Genomic DNA, 15,738 nt, shown 5'->3' with positions numbered 1-15,738 from the left:
ATTGTATTTATAGTAATAAACATACAATAAAAGTCTATGGGCTTAGTCAATTGGACCAGAATAGATGCTAAAATACATGTTCCAATTCTAGAACCACGAAATGTAAACGTTATCATGAAAAACCGCTTACCTTGTCTGATCAAATTTAGATCTTAATTTTTCGTCTTTTGGATGATGTAAACCGAAAATGACTTACAGTTCAAATAACACACTTTTATATTAATACACAGGGCTCTAGACGGTGACTAAAATGTAAAAACAAGCTGTGAAAGACTTCACGCTCAAATGTGATTTTGTCAGACAATCCTTAGAACGCGCGCTCGAAGGAACAAAGAGCGGGATGACCGATTCGTAACAAAATGACTCTTTTGGTTCTTTAAGTCAAAAAGATTCACGTAACAGCCTCGAGTTCGCTCATGAATTACTATTTGAATCAGTCAGGAAATTGTTCTGAGCTGCTACCAAGTTGACTCCCTCTACCAACGGACTCCCTGTTTATGGCACAAATAACATACAACTGAAACAAATTTGACTAAATACAACTATTAAAACAAATCATAGTTTATATAACTCATAGTTTATAATAACTGGTATTAAATGCTGAAGTAGGAAGGTATGAACTCAATGACTTAAGTGATTCTGAACATATAGGAATTACATAATTTGCTGGCCAAAAAAGACAATGTTTAATTTTAGAAGTCAGTGGTTATTTATTTGCCTGGAGCATTAATATAAATGGGTTTTCGAGCTTGAATCCTTCTGTAAATGCTCCATAGACCATATTGTAAGTGTGTTACTGTAGAAACTGAGCGAGTTAAATTTATGCCAACAAAGCTTAAGTCTTTTTGATTATTCCTTTAACATCTCTGTTTGTTGTCTTTTTTCCTACAAACGGATTGTTTTTGCAGATATTTTTTTCAGTTCATTAAGTGAAGTCTGCTAAATTAGACTGTATATTAGTCCGTGAAAAGCTCACTTTCGAATGTCCTCACATCTCTCCCACAGACCAAACAACTGACTGAATTTCACAGGAAAGGAAAAAAAAAAACAAATTATGGAATGAGTGCCTCGTTGACTTTGAAATCTACTGTAGTGCCAATTGACTGCAGTATGCACAACACAACTGCTATTGTCACTGCAAAACAAACAATCTCTGATGCACACTGCAATAAAGGTTGAGGGTGTTAATAACAGTAATAATAATCTAATAATAGTAAACACATGAAAACAATGCGCTCTCAGCATAATGTTGCACAATTACGTACCATTGCTAAAATACAAGTACTGAATAAAAATAACAATAATAAGCACAAACTGCAACAACAGCAAGAGGATTAATAATAAGCGAATAAGATTTGGATGTCTCAACTCTTTGGAGCTATAAACTGTGACTATGCATAAAAAAAGAAAATTGAAACATCTGTTGAAATACAATGTTCCAAGCCTCAGTCAACCAACCCACCAGACACCCATTAACGTCATTAGAGAGAAAAGAAAAACACAGAAGAAAGTAGAAAGTGTAGTCCGAGCAAAAGAAGTGTCTGGTCTCGTTCTTTGACAGATCTTTGCTTTTATCCACTTCAGATACTTCCTTGAAAGCTCATCAAAGTCCTCAGAACTAAAACCACCATGTCAGTGAATTCCCAACAAGCTTTTTGAAGCAGTTTGCTTGGATGTCTGCAATTTGTTGTCTTTTACTCGTAAATGGAGGTTGTAGAGGAAACATTTTGCAGCATAGTGCCTCTTTATCAGCCACTAGCTAAGATGAGGCATGGGGCTTGAGCGTTAGGGAGTGGGAACCGGGGGCAGGTTGGTCACTGGAAACCCACAGGACTGTCCATGAGAGGGCTCGGGCAGCTGGGATTTGGCTCATCCTTGAGTTCAGTCTCCAAAGTTTCCTCCAGATCCTTCTCCTCCACCCCTTCGGCGTCATGCACTGAACTCTGGTTGTTCCCCATGGTGCCGTAGCTCTGGTGGGCCGGAGAGGGCATGGGAGTCAGGCCCAGCTCTGGCTCCAGCAAGACAGAGGCTATAAAAAGCTGAGGAAGGAACGAATGAGAGGTGAGTATGTGGACAGCAAGAGTGTCATTATCTTAAGAGCTTCTTTTTTTGTTTATGCAACATGCTACATGTGGAAACCTTAGAGGAGATGAGAGGAGAGAGACAAATTAATTTCATAAAGAAGACTTGAAATGATAGTGTGACGAATGAAATGATCTGTGACAGGATGAGCAGGTACATTAGCTGTGGTTGTGGTGGAAACGGTGCTTCTTTCCGCATCAGTGAAGCCTCCTTCTCTCGTCTGATCGGACATCTGCAACAAAACAAAACAGCAATCAGTTTTAACTGCCTGAAGATATTATTTTCCTAAATAAATCATATTTGAGAGCTTATTTTCAAAGCCCATCTAAAATAATTTCATTTCAGAGTTTTCAAGGCTGCTCCTCCATATGGGGACGTGGAGGAGCGCACGGGAAAAAGGGGCAAAACAAAAACGTACAAAAACCGGAAATCAAACACAGGCAAGGGATGCCGCTTACTGTTCGGTCCGTTGGGAAGGCACATGGGGAGCAGGACACACACAAAACATGGAACAGAGTCTGACAGCTGCACTGTTGACAAATGCATCTAGTTGTTAAGGTAACAATCATAAACTTTCCTGTTTTTAAAACATAACTTTGTTAATGCATGTACACATTTGGGGGTATTCATGGATGAAACAGATAAGCCAACTGCAAATAACAGTGACACTGCATTCAAGGTATATATCTTTATCATTTTTAGCTCATGTGCTCCCTGGGAATCAGAATCATGATCCTGGGTGCTAATAGGTGATATAAATCGTTCAGCAATGAAGCAAGTGATATCTTTATGAATGGGTCATTGAATCATTCACCCAACCGATTCATTTAAAAAGCACAGATTTATTTAGTAACACAACACCACTTTGTGCTGATTGGAAATGCACAATGTTTATGCTGTGGCAATTTTCATGAAATAAAGCAAAAACAGACAATATCCTCAATATTGTGTCTAAAATGTGTTTAACTGTTGTATAGAATCAATATAACATAGCTTTTAAAAACCCTCTGCTTGTGTGATATTGCTTAACCATATCATATAATATAAATGTAAAATGCCCCCATGTCCTTGTTAATTTCTGAAAATGAAAATGTGTTAAACTGTCATAACAATAATGTCACAATGCAACAAATTATAAATGCAATTTTGCTTAATGTAAAAATAGAATTACTTTTTTTTCTGATGGTTTTGGTGTGAAATATAAGCTAGATATTCACTCATTAACTCATTAACTATTTTTTTCCACCATATGCACCCTGTTTCTACAAGTCATCAAGATCAAGGTTTAATCACTGACCTGATAGCTTGTTGATCTGTCAGGTCGTAGTTTTTTCAGACAGAAGCCAAAGCAGGAGAAGGCAATACAGCACAAGAGAGTTATGAAAGTGAACAGACTGATGGGCTGCACTGGACCTGCACAAGAGATAAACCACGAGGTTTTGCTTTTATATGGGACAGAGCAGGAGACCTGATCTTGTGGTCTTGGTCTTAAGATCTCTCAAGACCACATAAACATGGCCTTGGTCTGGGTCTGGGTCTCATTACTAGTCTCTTGGTTTGGGTCTGGTTCTGGAAATGTTTTTTTGTTATATGTACTTAGACAAGACCTCAGTCTTGACTGCAATTTCCAAAACAAAAAAAAACTTTTTTTTTACACGAATTACCTCAGGCAAAGGTCAGCAAAGTATCTTCACCATTACAGAGATTTTGCAAGGATTTTCATGACTCTAATTAGCTACTGTCAAAGTGGCTTAGCATTTAGAATTTATGCTGTAATAATTTCCACATTTTCTCCTTTCTAGTTCATTGTAAATGGACAGTCTGAATCTGAGCATTGGTGCTTAGATATTGGTCTGGATCTAGGCCTGAAGTGGTCTAGTCTTGTTCCAAGATGGGGTCTGGTCTGGGTCTTGGAGTGACTGTCTTCTTGACTCCAAGTGAACATGTATTCTACAGTAAAATGTGAACACATTCTAATGCTGGCATTAGAGCATTTGGTTTTCATCCATAGGTTATGCAGTCATTCTAGTAATGTTTTTAATTGGAAGTTTTTTTTTATAATCTGAAAGGAAAGCCTTGGATTTATTTGGCACATTCTCAGAAAAAAAAGGTACAAAAGATGTCACTGGGGCCATACCTTTTCAAAAGGTACCCTTTAGATACAAAGGTGTATCTTTTGAAAAGGTACTGCCCAAGTGCAGTATTGTTTTTTTATGTGGTTTGGTTATATTTTTAACAAAAAAACCCCCAAACATTTAATGCAAGTACAACTTCAGTACGTACTTTCAGAATTTTAGAGAAAATAACAGATTCAACTACAGTATCTGAAAATATGCACATGGTCCAGCCAGACATACTCAAGACCAAACTGAAACTCGTAGGACAGAGAATGGAAAAATAGATATGTAGTGTATTTAATGCCATTTCTTGTGCCTGACAGTCACTATGAACAGCTGTTATATGGAAAAGAGCAGTGTGAATATTCTTCAGACATTCTTCTTTAGTGTACCACAGAAAAAAAAAAACTGTTTAGAATGACATAAATGTGAATAAATAATTATTATTTTCTTGGGGGCATTAGACAATCACTATCAATATCAGTTCAATTATACACTGCCATTCAAATATATTTTTAAAATAAATTAATACATTTATTCAGCAAGAATGCATTTAAATGATCAAGTGTGACAGTCATGGCTTTTATAATTTTATAGAAAAGAACAGCATTGCAATTTTAATAAAAACTCTTAAAAAAAACCACGAAATATTAAAAAATGCATATATATATAAAGAAATTAATACTTTTATTGAGGATGCATTTACTTGATCAAGTGTGACAATCATGGCTCTTAAATTTTATAGAAAAGATATATATATATAATTTTTTTTTTTTTTTTGTCAAATCTGTTGGGCATGTGCCCCATAAATTTGATTAGGCAGGATGTTCCTGTGTGAACCTACCCAGTCTGAGCACAGAGAAGAACAGCAGCCAGAACATGCAGAGAATGGGCGCCACCACCACTTGACTGATGGCGGCCGAATGGATCCGCTGGCTGAGCTTTGTGGGTAAATAGGCATAGTAGATATTATAGCGATCTACCATATGCTTCAGTACAAGGTACAGCAACCCTGCGAAATGAACAGAGCTGGAGTTATCAAATAATCTTTGATCTTTCTAAATGACACTGTCATTTTTAAAAGTGCTTTTCCGATGGCTCAGTAGCAATGCTTTGCAGGTAAAGTCATATTGTATGAAGTGTTCCTGACCTTGTATGCTACTGCACAGGTATAATATTTATATATTTACCTGTTTACATAGACCACACGTGAGTGCAAGTTGCCAAATGAATTCAGAACTAAGTGAAAAATCATGATGATGGATGTCAGTCTATAGTAAATAAACAGTCATGGTGTGTATTGGTGACAGAACAGGCGTGGAGTGGGCGTCTGGATCTCGGCTAGACGGGTCGGAGCGTCTGGAAGACTACAGCGGGTTCGCACCTAGCGGCCATGTCACACCGTGATACTGAGATGCTGTTGGAGATACGGCTCAGACGCCCACACACTGACTGAGGATGGGAACGAGGTATTAGAACAGGCACGGAGGTAGAAATCAAGACTGACGGAAAGAAAAAATAGAGCTGTGGGTAAAAAGGAACAGAGAAAATGAGAGGAAAAGAAAAACACGACACAAATGGTGCAGTGAAGATGACAGACAAATGGATTTGAGTGCAAATTGGGAGGAAAGAGGAAATTAAGGAGCGGAAAAGAAGTACTAAAAGAAAAGTCTGTTTGTTGTCAAATAAAAACTCTAAAATTACGCAGACTCACCAAATGGTACAATGATGGGGCAGGTGATGCTGTAGGTCATACTGACTGAAAATATGCACATGGTCCAGGCATATTCAAGACCAAACTGAAACTCGTAGGCCTGACTCTGAGGATGAGAATGGAGAAACAGGTTTTTAGTGTATTTACTCCTATTTCTGGTGCTATGAACAGTCGTTGGATGGAAAAGAGCTGTGTGAAGATTCTTCAAATATTCTTCTTTAGTTTAATAGTGTTTGCATTTGGGACGACATGAACATGAATAAGAATGTTAATAAAGAACTATTAATACAGAATATTTTTTGGGGGGGTTCTAGACAATTACTATATATTAGTGCTGTCAAATGATTATTCGCAATTAATCACATCCAAAATAAAAGTTTTTGTTTACATAATATATGTGTGTGAACTGTGTATATTCATTATTTATTTTATTTTGGATGCGATTAATCGCGATTAATTGTATGACAGCACTACTATATATATACATTATTACTTTACTTATAAGTATAATTTTACATATACATACTAGAGATGTTCACATTTTAGTTATATTTTTTAAAGACATTAATACTTTTATTCAGCAAGGTTGCATCTAATTGATCAAAAGTGACAGTCAAGATCTTTACATTGTTACACAACTAATTCTTTTTCAAATAAATGCTGTTGTTTTTAACTTTATATTTATCAAACAATATTAAGCAGCAAAACTGTTTTCAGTCTTTATAATATGAAATATTTCTTTAGAAGCAAATTATCATATTACAATTTTTTTGAAGGTTCATGTGTTACTGAAGACTACAGTAACGATGCTGAAAATTCAGTTTAGCTATCACAGACATAAATAACAATTTAAACATATTAAATATACAACAATTATTTTAAATTGTAGGAATTGACTGTTTTTACTATATTTGATAAGATAAAAATGATCAAATAAACGAAGCCTTCAGCTATAAGAGACATCACACACTATTCCCTGTACGGACTCACTCACTCTTTTAACATGTATGCGTTCAGCTTTAGATTTGGCAAAGCAAAGGCGTAGAGAGTACACCAGAAGAGCAGGAATACGCAGAAGCTCCATAGCCGTTCCGATCAGACTGGACGTGATCACGTAGTTCACAAAAAAAGCTCCATTATCAGGCAAAAACACACATCTGAGGGGATAAAACAAAGTGGATGTAGGTCTCAACAAATTGTGAATCTTGCAGTTCTAATTCAATTAACCAGCAGATGTAGATTTAGGCAACTTACTGAAACTTTACATCTGTTTCATCCAGGAAGTGGATGTCAAAGAGCCACCTGAAGAACAAATCCAGGCTGGGGAGCAGACAAGAAGATAATACATGTACATTATATATACAGTGGCTACCAAAAGTATCTGGACACTTAAACTTTATTAATGCCAATATACAGTATCAGCCATTTGTTCAGTTCCTTTTTACTAACTGGCTTTAAGGTGATTTATAGGGGTGTATGAAGTCATTTCCCCGCCAGTCCACACATTACCTTGCAGAGTAACCACCAGTTCATCACATTAACTATGAATATTCTTTCTTGTTTAGAAAACATAGACTAATGTTTTTTGCCAGCCAAGTGTTTGGATACTCTCTGATAGCCTTTATCTATTGTTTTATGTTGTGTGAGTTAAAACATCTGCTTGCTATACATTTTAAAATGAAGTTCATAAAAATGAATCTTCTACTATAAACATGTTTTCAGTTTTTGAGTTAAAATTCATTTTGATATTTTTATGGGGATCAATTTCAAACATGTTTAGGTGGTGTAACTGTCTGGGGATTTAAAAAAAAAAAAAAAAAGCCTCATTAAAAGACTGAAATTCTTTACAAAAAAAAAAATGTTGGCATAATTGGGACATCATTGTTTATCATTGACCCACATACATATATATAGTACTGTATAGGAAGGAAAAATGTTATCCTGAGACAAAATTACACGTTTCACAAAACAGTATATTACCAAAAAGGTATATTTTAGCTTGAAGTGCTTTTATTGGCATGCTATTATATAGCCTATAATTACTGTATTTCAGATTATAGGATGTTTACCTGGATAGACCCAGTGACGGTAGAATGATTACCATGAAGACAAGCAGTAAAAAGCATTTATGCATGGTGACCTGATTCTCACCGGACCTGAAAGAGACACACATAATAAGACAATTCAACAGATTTCACCTCAACAAATAGAATAAATATATTAAATAATAATAAATAAACACATTTTCAGATGTTTACATGATGCATTATTAATTTCTCTTCTATTTTCACACCAGTTCTTCTATTAGACAGACATAAAACACAATTCTTGCCTCAAGTGGCATATTTCATGGTTAAAAAAAATGTAAATGTATGAAGTAAATATTAAAATTAGATTTCATGTTGACTTGTGTATATTAATCATCAGTGTTTCCAGTGGAAATACAACAGATACTCAAGTGCTGCAGGTTCTGCAGTTGCACAATACAGAGGGTTTGATCCACATGAACTATAATGTGACTCTGTGAAAGACGCCGCCAGTGTGCATATGATTATTCCCTTGTTGTGATCACTATGACAACAAGCCTGGAGAGGCATGCGGAGAAAGCAGGAGAGAGGGACACCATGTAAACGTGTTGTGCATAGGTGGGTGGGAGACTGGGTTGGGGGTTGTTCTGCAGTTATGCAATATGTTTGTGCGCTGATATGAACATGTTTATGCAATAGATTTAAGCTGCAATGCAAATACAACTACCAATAGCACAAACTTATACTGCTCATTGGGACACCATCACTTGGATAAAAATCATGTGTGTTGTATGACTTATTGTTTGATTTATTTTGATAAATGTCTTGGTGTTGTTGTTGATTTATTTTTTTCTTTTATTTTATTTTTTAAAAATTTTTTTCCATGCAATGCAAGTCCATGCAAACCAAAGCATGCTTGGAATGACTTGAGGATGAGTAAATGATGACAGAAGTTTCATTTTTTAATGAACAATCCCATTTATGTGTGTGTTGATAAATGTGTATGTGTGAGGAATGTCTTCCTAAATATATAAGGAAGGGGGAAAAGAACTTAGGCTGAAGCTGCTTCATGAATTTACTATTTATGTGTGTACAATATTCATAGTTGTGAATCAAGCAACACCTTCCCCTCAATTCTCATTACCACAATGCAAGAAAATCACATTCTCACTATTTTAATATAAATAATAACGTATTTGTTAACTTTAAAAGTTTTTATGCATTATGGTAGTATTTGTACTGCCTTTAATTTATGCCAATTTAAATGTTAAAACTATATTAAAGAGAAAATATGAAATATTAATAAATGAGTATTTAAAATAAATTATTTTGACATTTCTAAAAATACTAAAAAATAAATAAATCCTGAAAAAAGTATAACAAAAATAATAAGCATTAAAAAATATTAAGCAGCGCAAGAGTTTGCAGATAATAAAATAACAAGAAATGTTTCTTCAGCACCAAATCAACATATGAGTTATGAAGGATCATGTGACACTGAAGACTGAAGTAATGATGCTTAAAAATTCAGCTCTGCCATCACAGGAATACATTACATTTTAAAATATATTAATAATAATATTTTAAAATATTTACATTTTTACTGTATTTTTGATAAATTAAATATAGCATTTGTGAGCATAAGACACCTATTTAAAAAAATAAAATAAAATCTTACCAAACCCAAGTTTTGTAATGGTAGTGTATAATCCAGATGCATTATGATAATCAAAATCATGTTGTTTTAACATACAACTGGGATCATATTAGAAACTTATTGCAATAAGTTTGCATTAAATTAGTAAAAAAACCAACATTTTATTGTGTTAATAACACAATAATTATTTTTTATAATTATATTTACAGTACAACTCATTCACTTTAATGTATAACATTTTAAAATATATTAATAATAATATTTTAAAATATTTACATTTTTACTGTATTTTTGATAAATTAAATATAGCATTTGTGAGCATAAGACACCTATTTAAAAAAATAAAATAAAATCTTACCAAACCCAAGTTTTGTAATGGTAGTGTATAATCCAGATGCATTATGATAATCAAAATCATGTTGTTTTAACATACAACTGGGATCATATTAGAAACTTATTGCAATAAGTTTGCATTAAATTAGTAAAAAAACCAACATTTTATTGTGTTAATAACACAATAATTATTTTTTATAATTATATTTACAGTACAACTCATTCACTTTAATGTATAATTGAGCTCCCTCTAGTTCTCTCACATATATACACAGACAAAAGTTTAAAGTCAGACGGAGGAAACAGCATCATACCTGGTCCAGTGGTACTCAAAAAAAGATGAATAGTACACAATGAAGGGCAGGAGAATGGAAAAGGCCCACAGGAGCAGGGTGGGGAAGAACTGGGTAATTACTGGGTTCTAGACAGTAGAAGACAGTAAAAGATCAAATTCAAAACATTCGACTTCCCAAAACAACACAAAAAAGCACTTTCAGTTTTATTTCGCATTCTAATGTGGCGTAATACAGCCGGACAGTTATAAAACGGCTTTGATGGTCACTGACCCTTAAGCTTTCAACCGGCCGAGTTACGTTGAACTTGTCCATAGTGTTTACGATGATAGCAGGGGTTGTGAGAAAGAAGAGCAAGAGGAAGAGCAGAATGTTGAGCAGGACGCAGCGGAGCCACCAGCGAGAACCGCACACTGACAGATTTTCCCTGGACGAACACAGGCACCAATCAACACGACAAGGTCTTAACTGCAGTTACAGGACAGACAGTGTGCACTCTCCAAGAGTAAGTGGGATGTTCAGCTACTATTACATAAACGGGAAGGTTTTTGCTGGAAAACCCAGGCTAAGCTGGTCAGCTGGTCTCCAAAACTGACCAAACTGGTGTTCAGCTGGTTTAGCCTGTCGGCCATCTGGTCTTCCAGCTCAAACCTGCCCCAAACCCTTCGAAAACCAGCAAAGTGTCAGAAATCCCTCTGAAACAAGCTTAGGCCAGTTAAAGCTTTTTTTTTTTAATTGGTGACTACGGAAAAGTTTCTACTCTTGGCCCTGTAAAGCCTGACATATGAAATAAGAAAAAAAAAAATATTTTGAAATGGAATCAAAAAATGTGTTTTGTTGAGTATAATATTTTATACATCAGGCTTTTATATCTCATATTGTATGATACAGGAAAATATGAAACTCATAGAGGGAAATAAATGCCTAAATTTTATTCAGAAGTCCAAATGGAGCAAAAATATGATGCAGTTGAGTGATATTTACAGTATATGTTTATAAAACAATATGACATTCTGATAGCTTGTAATGTAAATCAATAATGAGATTTTTAAAAAGTCGTTCTTACGTTTACTTAAAAAAATTCTGTACACAGCAAAATCTGTACCACGATACTAAAAGGTCTTTACTACTAAAAGACCTTTAACTTATAAAAGCATTGTTATATATATGTATTAGTGAATTTTGAATTTAGTATTAACTAAGATTAATAAATGCTATATATGCTATATGCATATTGTTCGTTAACTAATATAGTTAATGTTAAAAAAATGAAAACTTGTAAACTGTTAACATTTTTTTTTCCATATAATGAAAGTAAATGAGGTCCAGTGTTGTTTTGAACCCCTTTGACTTTCATTACATGAACATGAAACAAAATATCTTCTTTTGTATCGTATACTGTGTCCCACAAAAGAAAAATATGATTTTTTTTTGGTGAACTGTCACTTTAAGTAATAGCAATACACATAAAAGGCATAACAATGAGAATGAGGTTTACATAAAATGCAAACAAATACCTTTCAAAAGTAATTGTTTCCACTGAATAATTTTCCAAAATTGCAAAACCATTTACTCTATAAATGCAGTGGTACAAAACATCGAACTCACGGGCTACACTGAACTGGAAAACATTCACACTTCAATGAATGGTTTTAATAAGAAGCAAACATGCTACAACATTATAATGGCTTTCACAGTGGCTGTCTAGGCACACACTCAGATTGAGATTTAATTAATCCAATTTCATCTCTCAAATCCAAGTGTAATGGCCTGGAACAAAGCATGTCATGAAAAATATATATGACTTCAGCTTGCAAGATCACTGTATACTTAGTAAACTTTAAATAAAACATCATATAAAACATTGTAAATCCAGATCATTTCATAGAAGAAAAAACAACACTGCGGTCATTCCTGTACTTTTTTTGTTTTGTTTCAAGATATAGTTGTTGATGTGGCTATCGTTTCGACTTACCAGATGATGTCATTAGGGGCCGGGGCGTAAGAAACGCCCCACTGATGGGACCGCACCACTGTGGTAATGCTGGACTGCTGGGGTCTGTGGCGGCAGCGAGCTCGGCTGTAGTCTTTCACAATACTAAAGAAACATAAGCACAGAGTTTAAATGTATTTTAGCAATAAGGCACGAGAGAACATGTGAATATATATTATACTGTATTGACCAGACAAAAGCTAGGACCAGAATGAACTGTTTATATAGCCTATATATAAATTTGTTTATTATGTTATATAATGACATAACGGTCATTAACAGGGAAGTCGTGGCCTAATGGTTAGAGAGTTGGACTTGTAACCCAAAGGTTGTGGGTTCGAGTCTCGTACCGGCAGGGATTGTAGGTGGGGGGAGTGAATGTACAGTGCTCTCTCCCACCTTCAATACCACGACTGAGGTGCCCTTGAGCAAGGCTTATAGATTTTATATCAAAGATTATATCGCCTCCTGTTGGCTTGGCATGCTCTTGACAGTCCATCTGTCCATCCATCCATTCAAATGATCACAAAGTTAAAATAAGTTAAATAGTAATGTTTATATATTTACTATATGCAAAATACAATGAGGCCATCACAACTGGCCCACCTTTACAGGTACTTAGCCCTGCACCAACTGTGAGCCAGTGGCATCACTTCTCCTCTCCTTCTCTCTTCCTTTCAAGCACCAGGTCAAAGAGTTGGTAGTTACAGCTGGTCGTCAGATGGGCACCCCCCTTCATTGGTGTTTCACCGATTTAAGCCCATGACACCTCGGGAAGGCTCGACAGCAGATCCAGCGTCCTGGATCTACCCCTGCTGACCACCACCAACTCTATGTCGTTGTTCGCCCTTCAATAGGTTGGCTCTGCCACCTCACCTCCCGCTGTATCCAGATCCACTGAGATGCTGTTTCAGCCTGTTCGGTAACCTTGCCTATCAGCTGTTTCCTGGCCATCCCTTCAATACCCAGCAGCCCAAGGGTTCTCCAGAGTGACTGCCCAGCAAAACCTCTGCAGCCGACCTCTACTGGTAAATTCCAGGCCTTCCAACCATTACACATATTTTATTTAGATTATCAGTGTTGCTTGTTGCGTTTTTAAATGACCAACGGTTATAACGGCCGACTAGCCCATTCAGATTGTTTTCTGAGGTAATCTCTTGTAATATATCCTTTCAAATTGCTCATGAATGAATTAAATGTAATTATTTTACCATTTTGGTGTCAATTTGGTTTATTTTCCTTTGTTGTTTTGTTGTTGTTTTGATTACTTAATAACAGCGAGCAATACATAATGGAGCTAAGTTCGTATAATGTCTGTTATAAAGTCCTAAATAGCAACATAAACGAGGATTTATATAGCATTAAACAATACCTCGGCTACACACGCTTATTAAATCTCGTTATCATTCATATATGGCTGTTCATAACTGATAGACATCGGTAAACTCCGCACTGACAGGTAACGAAACGTTACGACCGCTTCGCAAACAATATAACTTACATTCGCTTAAAGATTATTTCAAAGATACAGTCATATTACTGTCATGTTAATGTTACTTCAAAATAATAGATTATAAATAATATCTTTGTAGGAAGAGTTGCGCGTCTCACACACAAGCTGGCGCGTGCACCGAGAGAGAGAGAGAGAGAGCGAGAGAGAGAGAGAGAGGAGTCGTTAGCGTAGCCTACGGTATGTACCCATAAAGATGATCACTGTCAGATGTAACCAGCCATCAATAATTAAACAATCAATTATGAAAATATATAGTGCATGTAAAAATATAGCCCAGGAAATAATATTAAGGTAACTTATTCATGTAATTATGATTTCTCTTGACTGTATAGTTAATCTGCATGTTTATTCATACAAACCTATGTAATATGCTATTTGACTGATACATTTTTTCTTTTCTCTCCCTTTTCCATTCTCAGATATTATACCATATACCATATATTAAATAATTTTTTCAACTTTAGTTTTAAACCATTAACATAATGTTTGTTCTTCTCTCTTTTGAGTATTGATTGCCATCTAGTCCTGATTGCAGAGTTAAGCTCCAGCCCCAATCCTGTACTGTTGAAGCAGCTGATCAAGGTCTTCAGGATTACCACAAACCGCCAGGCAGGCGTGTGGACAGGCTGGAGATAAACTCTGCAGGATGTTGGTCCTCCAGGACACCACTGTTGTAAATGATCAACCTAGCAGTCAACCTGCATCTCTTCTCAAAGGTGTCTAAAATACATCTTAATTTGTATTGATATATGCAATATTTCACTGAACTTCATTGATTTTTCCTCTTTTTCTCCATTTGGTTTGTGTCAGATGCAGATAAAGAGCCACCAGGAACAGGTCGCTGCATCTTTTGTCATGTAAGTACATTTAAATTTATTTAAAGCTGCATATTCATGCATCAAGTTAAATTCATTAGTTATTTCTTAAAGGGCCCATTTTTCCAAAAATGAAAGTTCTGTCATCATTTACTCACTCTTTGTTGTTTCAAACATGTATTACTTACTGTATTACAATAATAAGCCATTTTCATCTGTGACTCAGACATCCTCTTGGGACATAGTCTCAAACCAAGCGAACACCGTAACGTAAGTTTATAAAAGTGGTAATATTTAGGGGTGTCCCCAACTAAGGATTTTCATAGTCGAATTGGAATTTTCGAATCTTGCCGATAGTCGACTGATAGTCGAATCATATGTTTGGGGGCGGGGGCAAAATACATTAACAAGAGTCAAGTCAGACATTCGACAGCCATAATTACTGACGTTAACACACAGGGAAAATGTGAAACGGACGCCTCGCAGATACAAAAATAATGTTTTGATTAAAAGGTAGATAGCATTAAACATCAGCGAAACTCTAAGAATTCACTTTTTTATAATAGTGCTCTCATTATAACGTTATGTATATGACAGTCGTTATTAATGTTCTGCATTTTTGTTTTGAGCTGCACGCGCAGAGGATGACCAGAATTAAGTATTTGATAGCAGGTTTTTAATAAATGGGATTTAACTCATCATTTATCTCATATAGAATACGCTTTGTTATTTATACAACATAGCCTATACGTAGAATATTAACGTTATGTTGTATAAATAACGAAGCGTATTCTATATGAGATAAATGATGAGTTAAATCCCATTGATTAAAAACCTGCTATCAAATACTTAATTCTGGTCATCCTCAGCCCTTGCAGCTCAAAACAAAAATGCAGAACATTAATAACTACTGTCATATACATAACGTTATAATGAGAGCACCATTGTAAAAAATGTTGTGAATTCTTAGGGTTTTGCTGACGTTTAATATTAACTATCTTTTAATCAAAACATAAAACATTATTTACCCCGTTTGTATCTGCAAGGCATCCGTTACACATTTTCCCTGTGTGTTAATGTCAGTAATTGTGACTATCGAATGTCTGACTACTTGACCCTTGGTAATGTATTTTGCCCCGCCCCCAAACATATGATTCGACTATCAGTCGACTATCGGCAAGATTCGAAAATTCC

The 15,738-nt window shown here is 35.4% G+C and overlaps 1 protein-coding gene across 2 annotated transcripts in view; it reads right to left on the bottom strand.

The window, feature by feature from the left end:
* Positions 1 to 1,171: 1,171 nt before the first annotated feature.
* tmem63c (transmembrane protein 63C) overlaps positions 1,172 to 15,738 on the bottom strand; it is a 57,936-nt gene continuing 43,369 nt past the window's right edge. For both annotated transcript variants that reach the window (XM_016455057.1, XM_016455056.1), the window contains 11 exons: positions 12,199 to 12,321; positions 10,497 to 10,650; positions 10,245 to 10,351; positions 7,983 to 8,069; positions 7,168 to 7,233; positions 6,908 to 7,070; positions 5,914 to 6,019; positions 5,044 to 5,211; positions 3,380 to 3,495; positions 2,240 to 2,314; positions 1,172 to 2,039 (listed from right to left, as the gene is read on the bottom strand). In XM_016455057.1, the coding sequence (XP_016310543.1) occupies positions 1,815 to 2,039; positions 2,240 to 2,314; positions 3,380 to 3,495; positions 5,044 to 5,211; positions 5,914 to 6,019; positions 6,908 to 7,070; positions 7,168 to 7,233; positions 7,983 to 8,069; positions 10,245 to 10,351; positions 10,497 to 10,650; positions 12,199 to 12,321 (1,390 nt within the window). In that variant the 3' untranslated portion in view covers positions 1,172 to 1,814. The remainder of the gene's footprint in view (positions 2,040 to 2,239; positions 2,315 to 3,379; positions 3,496 to 5,043; positions 5,212 to 5,913; positions 6,020 to 6,907; positions 7,071 to 7,167; positions 7,234 to 7,982; positions 8,070 to 10,244; positions 10,352 to 10,496; positions 10,651 to 12,198; positions 12,322 to 15,738) is intronic.

This window comes from Sinocyclocheilus anshuiensis, unplaced genomic scaffold, assembly GCF_001515605.1.
Source record: "Sinocyclocheilus anshuiensis isolate Anshui unplaced genomic scaffold, SAMN03320099.WGS_v1.1 scaffold167, whole genome shotgun sequence".
Lineage (NCBI taxonomy): Eukaryota > Metazoa > Chordata > Actinopteri > Cypriniformes > Cyprinidae > Sinocyclocheilus > Sinocyclocheilus anshuiensis.
This window is presented reverse-complemented; position numbering and strand designations above follow the sequence as displayed.